This window comes from Macaca thibetana, chromosome 3 (genome assembly GCF_024542745.1).
Source record: "Macaca thibetana thibetana isolate TM-01 chromosome 3, ASM2454274v1, whole genome shotgun sequence".
Taxonomy (NCBI): domain Eukaryota; kingdom Metazoa; phylum Chordata; class Mammalia; order Primates; family Cercopithecidae; genus Macaca; species Macaca thibetana.
Window position 1 is genome coordinate 87934768 of NC_065580.1, and position 12759 is coordinate 87947526.

Below are 12759 nucleotides of genomic sequence, written 5' to 3' on the forward strand. Positions count from 1 at the left end.
CATGTTCAAAATTTCCTGTCAGATTAATGGAAAAACAGGTTATAAATGCAACTAATACGTAATATGTCCTCAGTATGTCTTCACTGTGTGAAAGATTTAAATTTAGCAGCAGTAAAGGAACTTAAAGTTTACAACTCTCAGGGGTAAGATTTTAAAAATACATGTTAATATGTCATTTAATGGCTTAAGATACTTGGAAGATCTATTCCAATAAGTTGCATCACCATTTTTGTTTTCGGTTTCAGAATGGAGTTTTAAATGAAACATATCCAGCTGAATTAAATAACATAAATAACACTCAGGCTACCACACATCTTCAGCCACTTCATCATCCGTCAGAAGCCAGACCTTTTCCTGATTTGACATCCGGTGGATTCCTGTAATTCCAAGCCCAATTTTGACCCTGGTTTTTGGATTAAATTAGTTTGTGAAGGATTATGGAATAATAAAACTGTCACTGTTGGACGTCAGCAAGTTCACATGGAGGCATTGATGCATGCTCTTCACAATTATTCCAAACCAAATTTTAATTTTTGCTTTTAGAAAAGGAAGTTTAAAAATGGTATCAAAATAGTACCTATACTATAGTCATTAAGGTAGAAAGTGTACTGCCACAGAGTAGTGAGATACCATCTACATTTCACATTATTCTGAGCACCACAAAATATGCAAAACTTTATCAGGGAAACTAAGACTCTTTTAAATTAGAAAGCATTCTTTATTTGAATTATTTCTGTCAGAATAAAAATAAAATACTTTGAGTTTTGAACTACTGGATTCTTATTAGTTTCCCAAATACAAAGTTACAGAACTAAACTAGTTTTTCCTATCATGTTAACCTCTGCTTTTATCTCGGATGTTAAAATAAATGGTTTGGTGCTTTTTATAAAAAGATGATCTCAGTGCTCTCCTCCTCCACTGTTCATCTAAGTGCCTCACATTTTTTTCTACCTATAACACTGTAGGATGTATATTTTATATAAAGTATTCTTTTTCTTTTTTAAATTAATATCTTTCTGCACACAAATATTATTTGTATTTCCTAAATCCAACCATTTTCATTAATTCAGGCATGTTTTAACTCTTCTACTCACCTATTTTCTTTAGGTAAAGGGCAAATAATGATTGAAAAAATAATTATTTATTACATAATTTAGTTGTTTCTAGACTATAAATGTTGCTACGTGCCTTATGTTGAAAAAATTTAAAAGTAAAATGTCTTTCCAAATTATTCTTAATTATTATAAAAATATTAAGACAATCGCACTTAAGTTTCTCAACAGTGTTTTCAGAAGAAGTATACCACTCTTTACCTTTATTGAAGACTCCATGATAGTTGAATGTTGCAATGTGAAAAATCTGCTGTTAACTGCAACCATGTTTATTAAATTGCAGGAAGCTTTATTTCTAACTTTTTAATTATATTAAGCAAAACACCCATTTCAATGTGTATAAATTGTCTTTAAAAATTGTTTTAGACCTATAAACCTTGATAATCTATTGTGTTGACTTTATAAATTTCGCTTCTTAGAACAGTGGAAACTATTTGTTTTTCTCATATTTGAGGAGTGTTAAGATTGCAGATAGCAATGTTTGGTGCAAAGTATTGTAATGAGTGAATTGAATGGTGCATTGTATAGATATAATGAACAAAATTATTTGTAAGATATTTGCAGTTTTTCATTTTAAAAAGTCCATACCTTATATATGCACTTAAATAATTTGTTGGGGCTTTTCATACTTTATCAGTGTGTCTTTGTAAGAAATAAAGTAATGAATCCAACTGCTTAAAGTTGGTATTAAGAAAAAGACAACCACACAGTTCATTTACCTTCAAACATTAGGTTGTTTTTAATGATATACTGATCTTCTTTACCAATAGGCAAATTAATCACTCTACCAACTTTACTGTCCTGAAATGGCTTAAAAAAAAAAAAATGACACCATCTTTTCTTCTTTTCTTCTTCTTTTTTTTTTTTTTTTTTTTTTGAGACAGAGTCTCACTCTGCCGCCCAGACTGGAGTGCGGTGGCACAATCTTGGCTCACTGCAACCTCTACCTCCTGGGTTCAAGCGATTCTCCTGCCTTAGCCTCCCAAGTTGCTGGGATTACAGGTATATGCCACCATGCCCAGCTAATTTTTGTATTTTTAGAAGAAACGGTTTCACCATGTTGGCCAGGCTGGTCTCAAACTCCTGACCTCAGGTGAGCCTCCCACCTCGGCCTCCCAAAGTGTTGGGATTACTGGCGTCAGCCACCACACTCAGCTATTCTTTCCTGTAGCTATGAGAGCTGAAGAACTTAGACACATTTTACATGTATTATTTTAAAATCTGATGGAATCCCAAACTGAGATGTATTAAAATACAATTTTCGGCCAGGTGCAGTGGCTCACGCCTGTAATCCCAGCACTTTGGGAGGAGGGCGAAGAGGGTGGATCACAAGGTCAAGAGATCGAGACCATCCTGACCAACATGGTGAAACCCTGTCTCTACTAAAAATACAAAAATTAGCTGAGCATGGTGGCGTGAGCCTGTAGTCGTAGCTACTCAGGAGCCTGAGGCAGGAAAATAGCCTGAACCCGGGAGACAGAGGTTGTAGAGCTGAGATCACACCACTGCACTCCAGCCTGGCAATAGACCGAGACTCCATCTCAAAAAAAAAAAAAATACAGTTCTTACTTCTTTTACTTTTTTTAGTAAATTAATGTATATAAAAGTGTCTTCGTACAAAATATCTCTCAGTTCTGTGTATTTTCAGTCAAAACTTTGAACCTGTAGAATCAATTTAAGTTTTGAAAATTTGTCTGAAACATTTCATAATTTGTTTCCAGCATGAGGTATCCTTTTAAGGATTTAGACCAGTGGTCTAGATTAATACTCTATTTTTACATTTAAACCTTTTATTATAAGTCTTATATAGACCATTTTTGTTACTCTCTTCCACATGTTACTGGATAAACTGTTTAGTGGAAAAATAGGCTTTTTAATCGTGAATATGATGACAATCAGTTATACAGTTATACAATTAAAAGTTTTAAAAGCAATATTGTATATTTTTATCTATATAAAATAACTAAAATGTATCTAAGAATAATAAAATCACATTAAACCAAATACCCATTTGTCTGTATTTTTTTTTTTTTTTTTTTTTTGAGACAGAGTCTCGCTCTGTAGCCCAGGCTGGAGTGCAGTGGCCGGATCTCAGCTCACTGCAAGCTCCGCCTCCCGGGTTCACGCCATTCTCCGGCCTCAGCCTCCCGAGTAGCTGGGACTACAGGCGCTGCCACCTCGCCCAGCTATTTTTTGTATTTCTTAGTAGAGACGGGGTTTCACCGTGTTAGCCAGGATGGTCTCGATCTCCTGACCTCGTGATCCGCCCATCTCGGCCTCCCAAAGTGCTGGGATTACAGGCTTGAGCCACCGCGCCCGGCCCATTTGTCTGTATTAAGTGCCAAACAAAGGATGCTTAGTGCACCGCTACATTGAGAGATTTATTTCTAGATGATGTGCACATTTAAGGATATGGATGTGTCTCATTTAGTCTTTTCCTATACCAGGTTTTTCTTATAATACCTGAAGACTTACCAGTATTCTAGTGTATTATGAAGATTTCAATCATTACTATGCACAAACCAGTGTTTTTCAATGTTACTAAATTTTAAGTAAATGCTTTCATGGCTCTTTTCTTCAAAGTGTTACTGCTTACGTATATCATGCATAGATTTTTGCTTAAAGTATGATTTATAATGTCCTTATTATCAAAGTTGTATACAATAAATAATAAAATAACAAATATGGATAACATGTTTTAATGTAAATTCTTCTCTCTGGTCCACGTAAAGGAAATTATCATTTATACTATAGTATTATAACTATGTTAGATGAGGGCAATCTACAATGCTTAGTGATATGTTAAGTCAATAATTCGTAAACTTCTTAGACAATTTTGCTCCCAGTGTTTGACCTTTATCTGGATATAAAAAACACTCTCAGTAGCTTCATAAATTAAAATGCTTCTGAAATGAACTTTTTTTAAGCCCTGTGTTATCAGTGTAGTAGTGTATTTTAGATTAAAATCCAAAATCCCATTTTAATAATACTTTATGAATATTTCTGAAGAAATTTGAAATAACCCTTGTTAGCTGTATTTTTTGCTTAGTTTAGAAAAACCATTGCCCAAACTTAGTATTTCTGTTTAAAAAGTATAAATGATATGGAAGCCTTTGGCCTTAAATTCATGACTGTTGAACATTCATGAAAAATTCTGCAATTAGAATTGATTGAAGAAAAATTTCTGAGAAGTTTTCATTCTCGTGACAGTTATTTTTCTATTAGATTTATATCTCTTCTTTACAATTTGGTATTTTTCTCCACTAGCATATCATAAGTTAGCATCATACTTAATTCTGAACATTTTAGACTAACCCTGAGTCTTTAAGAATTACCTAAAATATTTAGTTTTAACTCTTTGATCTGAAAAAATTCCAGTAAAAATCCAGATAACCTGAGTGCATCTCTGCTTGCACTTAGGTGATTTCTGTCACCATGAATGACTCTAGATTGTCCAATTTCACCAGCTCTACCAAACACCGACCCAGGGATGTTGGCCACTGACAGGACTGGATGACATCTGTCTAATTTCTTTCACTGTCTGCAGATGACCTTGCTTCCGTTTTTACTAATAAAATTAAGGGTATCATCCTAAGTTTGTCTGTACCTTCACCTCAGCAATTCCTCTATCCTTGGTCTCACCTCAGCAATTCCTCTATCCTTGGACTTACCTACAGTATGTGAGGAGGAGAGGTTCCTGAACTCCAGGGTTAGCCCCTGTCCTTTCTCATTCTCATGCACACAGCTTTGACAACTCCCTTCTGAGAGGCTCTCCTTTTCTGTAGGATTCCCTGTGAATAAATCCTCCTCCATCCTGGAAAAAAAATTACTTGAACCTGCACTTCCTTCTCTATTAAATTACTTCTTTACCTTCTTCCTTTGTAACAGTTTTGATCTCCTGAAATCTGGTTTTGTTTTCCATCCTTCCATTATACGGCAGTGTTGGTTCACCAAACTTCTTATCATAGGCTCATTTCCTATGGCCCTGCAACCAAATTGATTACACTTTCAATGAACTTTTTTCTTCTCTTCCATGATATTAGTTGCCCTATAAGCTCCTATTATCCCTTCTCTTTCCTTTGTTAACCACTCATTCCTCCTCCCACCTGGCAGTAGGCTTAGTTTTGACCATTTGTCGCTCTTTCTGTATGTACTATCTAAGAAGAAGTGATTCAATGCCTTACCTCTGATTGACATTTGTGGAGCAATTCTTTCCCTTAGAGAGCAGCATAGCATAGCTAAGCTAAACACATAGACGCTGGAGTCAGACTACTAGGTATAGATCTGGCTTTGCCATAAATAAGATATGTCACTGGGAAGGTTTCTTACTTTCTCTGAACCTAAGATTCCTTTTCTGTGAAATAAGACTAACAGTACCTGTCTCACTGGATTGCTGGAGGATTCAGTGATTTATATAACATACTTAGCTGCCAGTAGCCAAAACTGGAATAATGTGAGCAACTAAATAAGTGATGATAGCATTAGACTATAGCACAAAGAATATCCATGAATCCATACTGATATAAATAAAATGGTTGAAAAATAAATGGGGAAGAAGGAGCACATCTTTCCTATAGAAGAATCCCAAATAATATTGGTAGCTACTATGCTCTCTGATGCGTGATCTTAGTTCTCCTCCCCTGAAAATATGAGCTAGACTTAATGACTTGCTTTTAAGGAATAGAGTACAGAAAGAGAAGAAAATAACTTTACATTGTTGAAATCTGGCAAGCACTACTTTAACCAAGTGATCAAGGTTAACATCACCAATGAAAAGTCATGTTGATATAACATGATTTACCTGATAGGATGCTTTGAGAAGTGTAGGTCTCAAAGCTTCCTGATATTCTTAAAAACATATAGCCTCGGTCTAATTACGAGAAAACATCAAACCCAGATAAAGGGACATGCCACAAAATTTCTGAGAGGATTTTTTAAAGTGTCACTCACAGAAAGAGACTGAATAATTGTCACAGAGCAGAGGAGGCTAAGGAGGCATGATGACTGAATTTAATGTGATCTCTTGGATGGCGTCCTTCATAGAAAAAGGGCATTACCGAGAATCTGCAGAACTCTTTATAATAGTACCGCATCATGGTTAATTTTTTAGTTTTGACCAATGTACCATGGTTAGATAAGACATTAGAGGTACCTAGCTAAAGAGAATAAAGACACTTTATAACCTTTTGACTTTTCTGTAAATCTAAAATTATTCCACAATAGATTTTTTAATTGCTTTTGTATAAAAATAGTTTTTTATTGCCACATAACAAGTATCTTTATGTCTCTTATTACTATTTTCCTATATCTTCACAACCTCTTAGTTGGAGGTAAAACTATACATTGACATCAGTCCTCATTACTGATTTGATGAATATCTTATTTTTTAATTTAAGTTCTGGGGTACATGTGCAGAACGTGCAGGTTTGTTACATAGGTATACACGTGCTATGGTGGTGTGCTGCACCCATCGACCTGTGATCTACATTAGATATTTCTCCTAATGGTATCCCTCCCCTAGCCCCCCCACTGGTGTGTGATGTTCCCCTCCCTGTGTCCATGTGCTCTCGTTGTTCAACTCCCACTTATGAGTGAGAACATGCGGTGTTTGGTTTTCTGTTCTTGTGTTAGTTTGCTGAGAATGATGGTTTCCATCCAGCTTCATCCATGTCCCTGCAAAGAACATGAACTCATCCTTTTTTATGGCTGCATAGTATTCCATGCTGCCAGTTTTCCCAACACCATTTAGTAAATAGGGAATCCTTTCCCCATTGCTTATTTGTGTTAGGTTTGTCAAAGATCGGATGGTTGTAGATGTGTGGTGTTACTTCTGAGGCCTCTGTTCTGTTCCATTGGTCTGTGTATCTGTTTTGGTACCAGTACCATGCTGTTTTGGTTACTGTATCCTTGTAGTATACCACATTATCTTTATCCAGTCAGTCATTGATGGGCATTTGGGTTGGTTCCAAGTCTTTGCTGTTGTGAACAGTGCCGCAATAAACATATGTGTGCATATGTCTTTATAGTAGAATGATTTATAATCCTTTGGGTATATACCCCCAGTAATGGGATTGCTGGGTCAAATGGTATTTCTAGTTCTAGATCCTTGAGGAATTGCCATGCTGTCTTCCACAATGGTTGAACTAATTTACACTCCCACCAACAGTGTAAAAGCATTCCTGTTTCTCCACATCCTCTCCAGCATCTGTTGTTTCCTGACTTTTTAATGATTGCCATTCTAACTGGCATGAGATGGTATCTCATTGTGATTTTGATTTGCATTTCTCTAATGACCAGTGATGATGAGTTTTTTTCATATGTTTGTTGGCAGCATAAATGTCTTCTTTTCAGTAGTGTCTGTTCATATCCTTCGCCCATTTTTTGATGGGGTTGTTTTTTTCTTGTAAATTTGTTTAAGTTCTTTGTAGATTCTGGATATTAGCCCTTTGTCAGATGGATAGATTGCAAAAGTTTTCTCCCATTCTATACGTTGCCTGTTCACTCTGATGATAGTTTCTTTTGCTGTGTAGGTGTAGTAGCTCTTTAATTAGATCCCATTTGTCAATTTTGGCTTTTGTTACCATTGCTTTTGGTGTTTTAGTCATGAAATCTTTGCCCATGCCTGTGTCCTGAATGGTATTGCCTAAGTTTTCTTCTAGGGTTTTTATAGTTTTAGGTCTTACATTTATGTCTTTAATCCATCTTGAGTTTTTTGTGTAAGGTATAAGGAAGGGGTCCACTTTCAGTTTTCTGCATATGGCTAGCCAGTTTTCCCAACACCATTTATTAAATAGGGAATCGTTTCCCCATTGCTTATTTTTATCAGGTTTTTCAAAGATTGGATGGTTGTAGATGTGTGGTATTACTTCTGAGGCCTCTGTTCGGTTCCATTGGTGTATATATCTGTTTTGGTACCAGTACCATTGTGTTTTGGTTACTGTAGCCTTGTAGTATAGTTTGAAGTCAGGTAGCATGATGCCTCCAGCTTTGTGGTTTTTGCTTAGGACTGTCTTGGGTATGCGGGCTCATTTTTAATTCCATAGAAAATTTAAAGTAGTTTTTTTCTAATTCTGTGAAGGCAGTCACTGGTAGCTTGATGGGGATAACATTGAATCTATAAATTACTTTCGGCAGTATGGCCATTTTCACAATATGTATTCTTCCTATCCATGAGCATGGAATGTTTTTCCATTTGTTTGTGTCCTCTCTTATTTCCTTATGCAGTGGTTTGTAGTTCTCCTTGAAGAGGTTCTTCACATCCCTTGTAAGTTGTATTCCTAGGTATTTTATTCTCTTTGAAGCAGTTGTGAATAGGAGTTCACTCATGATTTGGCTCTCTGTTTATCTGTTATTGGTGTATAGATTCCAATACACCAATTGTGTTGTGATTTTTGCACATTGATTTTGTATCCTGAGACTTTGCTGAAGTTGCTTATCAGCTTAAGGAGATTTTGGGTGAGATGATGGGGTTTTCTAAATATATAATCATGTCATCTGCAAACAGACAGTTTGACTTCCTCTTTTCCTATCTGAATATGCTTTAGTTCTTTATCTTGCCCAATTGCCCTGGACAGAACTTCCAATACTATGTTGAATAGGAGTGTTGAGAGAGGGCATCCTTGTCTTGGCCTGAAATTTTCTTTTTTTGTTGTGTCTCAGCCAGCTTTTGATATCAGGATGATGCTGGCCTCATAAAATGAGTTAGGGAGGAGTCCCTCTTTTTCTATTGTTTGGAATCATTTCAAAAGGAATGGTACCAGCTCCTCTTTGTACCTCTGGTAGCATTCAGCTGTGAATCCATCCGGTCCTGGACTATTTTTGGTTGGTAGGCTATTAATTACTGCCTCAATTTCAGAACTTGTTATTGGTCTATTCAGGGATTCAACCTCTTCCTGGTTTAGTCTTGGGAGGGTGTACGTATCCAGAAATTTTTCCATTTCTTCTAGATTTTCTATTTGTGTAGAGGTGTTTATAGTATTCTCTGATGGTAGTTTGTGTTTCTTTGGGATCAGTGGTGATATCCCCTTTATCATTTTTTATTGTGTCTATTTGATTTTTTCTCTTCTTTATTATTCTGGCTAGTGGTCTATCTATTTTGTTGATCTTTTCAAAAAATCAGCTCCTAGCTTCATTGATTTTTAGAAGAGCTTTTTGTGTCTCTATCTCCTTCAGTTCTGCTCTGATCTTAGTTATTTCTTGTCTTCTGCTAGCTTTTGAATTTGTTTGCTCTTGCTTCTCTAGTTCTTTTAATTGTGATGTTAGGGTGTCAATTTTAGATCTTTTGTGCTTTCTCTTGTAGGAACTTAGTGCTATAAATTTCCCTCTACACACTGCTTTAGCTGTGTCCCAGTTATTCTGGTATGTTGTGTCTTTGTTCTCATTGGTTTCAAAGAACTTCTTTATTTCTGCCTTAATTTCATTATTTCCCCAGTAGTCATTCAGGAGCAGGCTGTTCAGTTTCCAGGTAGTTGTGCTGTTTTGATGAGTAAGTTTCTTAATCTGGAGTTCTAATTTGATTGCACTGTGATCTGAGAGACTGTTTGTTATGATTTCCGTTCTTTTGCATTTGCTGAGGAGTGTTTTACTTCCAATTATGTGGTCAATTTTAGAATAAGTGTGATATGGTGCTGAGAAGAATGTATATTCTGTTGATTTGGGGTGGAAAGTTTTGTAGATGTCTATTAGGTTCGCTTGGTCCAGGACTGAGTTCAAGTCCTGAATATCCTTGTTAATTTTCTGTCTCATTGATCTAATATTGACAATGGGGTGTTAAAGTCTCCCACTATTATTGTGTGGGAATCTAGGTCTCTTTGTAGGTCTCTTGCTTTATTAACCTGGGTGCTCCTGTATTGGGTGCATGTATATTTAGGATAGTTAGTTCTTCTTGTTGCATTGATCCCATAGATGCCCTTGTCTCTCTTGATTGTTGGTTTGAAGTCTGTTTTATCAGACTAGGATTGCAACTCCTGCTTTTTTTGCTTTCCATTTGCTTGGTAAATATTACTCCATCCCTTTATTTTGAGCCCATATGTGTCTGCATGTGAGATGGGTCTCCTGAATACAGCACACTGATGGGTCTTGACTCATTATCCAATTTGTTAGCCTGTGTCTTTTAATTGGGGCATTTAGCCCATTTACATTTAAGGTTGATATTGTTATGTCTGAATTTGATCCTGTCATTATGTTGCTAGCTGGTTAATTTGCTCGTTACTTAATGCAATTTCTTCACAGTGTTGATGGTCTTTACAATTTGGTACATTTTTGCAGTGGTTGGTACCAGCTGTTCCTTTCCATTTTTAGTGCTTCCTTCAGGAGTTCTTGTAAGGCAGGCCTGGTGGTGACAAAAATCTCTCAGCATTTCCTTGTCTGTAAAGGATTTTATTTCTCCTTTGCTTATGAAGCTTAGTTTGGCTGGATGTGAAATTCTGTGTTGAAAATTATTTTCTTTAAGAATGTTGAGTATTGGCCCCCACTCTCTTCTGGCTTGTAGGGTTTCTATCAAGAAATCCGTTGTTGGTCTGATAGGCTTCCCTTTGTGGGTATTCCAACCTTTCTCTCTGGCTGCCCTTAACATTCTTTCCTTCATTTCAACTTTGGTGAATCTGATGATTATGTGTCTTGAGGTTGCTCGTCTCGGGGAGTATGTTCATGGTGCTCTCTGTATTTCCTGAATTTGAATGTTGGCCTTTCTTGCTAGGTTGGGGAAGTTCTCCTGGATAATATCCTGAAGAGTGTTTTCCAACTTGGTTCCATTCTCCCTGTCACTTTCAGGTACACCAATCAAATGTAGATTTGGTCTTTTCACATATTTCTTGGAGGCTTTATTCATTCCTTTTCATTCTTTTTTCTCTTGTCTTCATGCTTTATTTCATTAAGTTGATCTTCAATCTCTGATATCCTTTCTTCTGCTTGATCAATTCAGCTATTGATACTCTTGTATGCTTCATGAAGTTTTCGTGTTGTGTTTTTCAGCTCCATCAGGTCATTTATATTCTTCTCTAAACTGGTTATTCTAGTTAGCAATTTGTCTTTTTTCAAGGTTCTTAGTTTCCTTGCATTGGGTTAGAACATGCTCCTTTAGCTCAGAGGAGTTTGTTATTACCCACCTTCTGAAGCTTACTTCTGTCAATTCGTCAAACTCATTCTCCATCCAGTGTTGTTCCCTTTCTGGCAAGGAGTTGTGACCCTTTGGAGTAGAAGAGGTGTTCTGGTTTTTGGAATTTTCAGCCTTTTTGCACTGGTTTCTCCCCATCTTCATGGATTTATCTACCTTTGATCTTTGATGTTGGTGGCCTTCGGATGGGGTTTCTTTGTGTACATCCTTTTTGATGATGTTGATGCTCTTTCTTTCTGTTTGTTAGTTTTCTTTCCAACAGTCAGACCCCTTTGCTAGAGGTCGGTTGGAGTTTGCTGGAGGTCCACTCCATACCCTGTTTGCCTGAGTATCACCAGCAGAGGCTGCAGAACAGCAAAGATTGCTGCCTGTTCCTTCCTCTGGAAGCTTCACCCCAGAGGGGTACCCACCAGATGCCAGCCAGAGCTCTCCTGTGTGAGGTGTCTGTTGACCCCTGCTGGAAGGTGTCTCCCCATCAGGAGGCATGGGGGTCAGGGACCCACTTGAGGAGGCAGTCTGTCCCTTAGCAGAGCTCAAGTGCTGTGCTGGGAGAACTGCTGCTCTCTTCAGAGCTGGCAGGCAGGAACGTTTAAGTCTGTTGAAGCTGCACCCACAGCCGTGCCTTCCCCCAGGTGCTCTGTCCCAGGGAGATGGGGGTTTTGGAGATGGGGGTTTTATCTATAAGCCCCTGACTGGGGCTGCTGCCTTTCTTTCAGAGATGCCTTGCCCAGAGAGGAGGAATCTAGAGAGGCAGTCTGGCTACAGTGGCTTTGCTGAGCTGCGGAGGGCTCTACCCAGTTGGAACTTCCCCATGGCTTTCTTTACACTGTGAGGGGAAAACCACCTACTCAAGCCTCAGTAATGGTGGGCACCCCTTCCCTAACCAAGCTTGGGCATCCTGGGTCGACTTGAGATTGCTGTGCTGGCAGCGAGAATTTCAAGCCAGTGGATCTTAGCTTGCTGGGCTCCATGGGGGTGGGATCCACTGAGCTAGACCACTTGGCTCCCTGGCTTCAAGTGGTCTTTCCAGGGGAGTGAATGGTTCTGTCTTGCTGGTGTTCCAGGCACCACTGAGGTATGGGGGAAAAAAAAAACAAAAAAACAAAAAAAAAAAACAACAACTGCAGCTAGCTCAGTGTCTGCCCTAAAGGCCGCTCAGTTTTGTGCTTGAAACCCAGGGCCCTGGTGGTGTAGACACCCAGGGGAATCTCCAGATCTGTGGGTTGTGAAGACCATGGGAAAAGTGTAGTCTCTGGGCCGGAGTGCACTGTTCCTCATGGCACAGTCCCACACAGCTTCCCTTGGCGAGGGGAGGGAGTTCCCGGACCCCTTGCATTTTCTGGGAGAGGTGATGCCCCACCTTGTTTTCGCTCGCCCTCCATGGACTACACCCACTTTTTAACCTCCTAAAATGTTCCTTTCTTCTTTTATCTCCTAACATCATCCTTATCAATGGCCCTTCTTGCTTTGTTCTCATAGCTTCTACACATCAACTATAATAACCTATTTTTCTGTTCCAGCTAAGTACAGCCA

General features: G+C 38.1%; 1 protein-coding gene across 1 annotated transcript in view; it reads left to right on the forward strand.

The window, feature by feature from the left end:
* The window catches only part of AHR (aryl hydrocarbon receptor), a 47168-nt gene extending 44049 nt beyond the window's left edge, over nt 1-3119 (forward strand). Inside the window, exon 11 of the mRNA XM_050783107.1 lies at nt 246-3119. Within this exon, the coding sequence (XP_050639064.1) occupies nt 246-383 (138 nt within the window). The 3' untranslated portion in view covers nt 384-3119. The remainder of the gene's footprint in view (nt 1-245) is intronic.
* Nucleotides 3120-12759: the final 9640 nt, after the last annotated feature.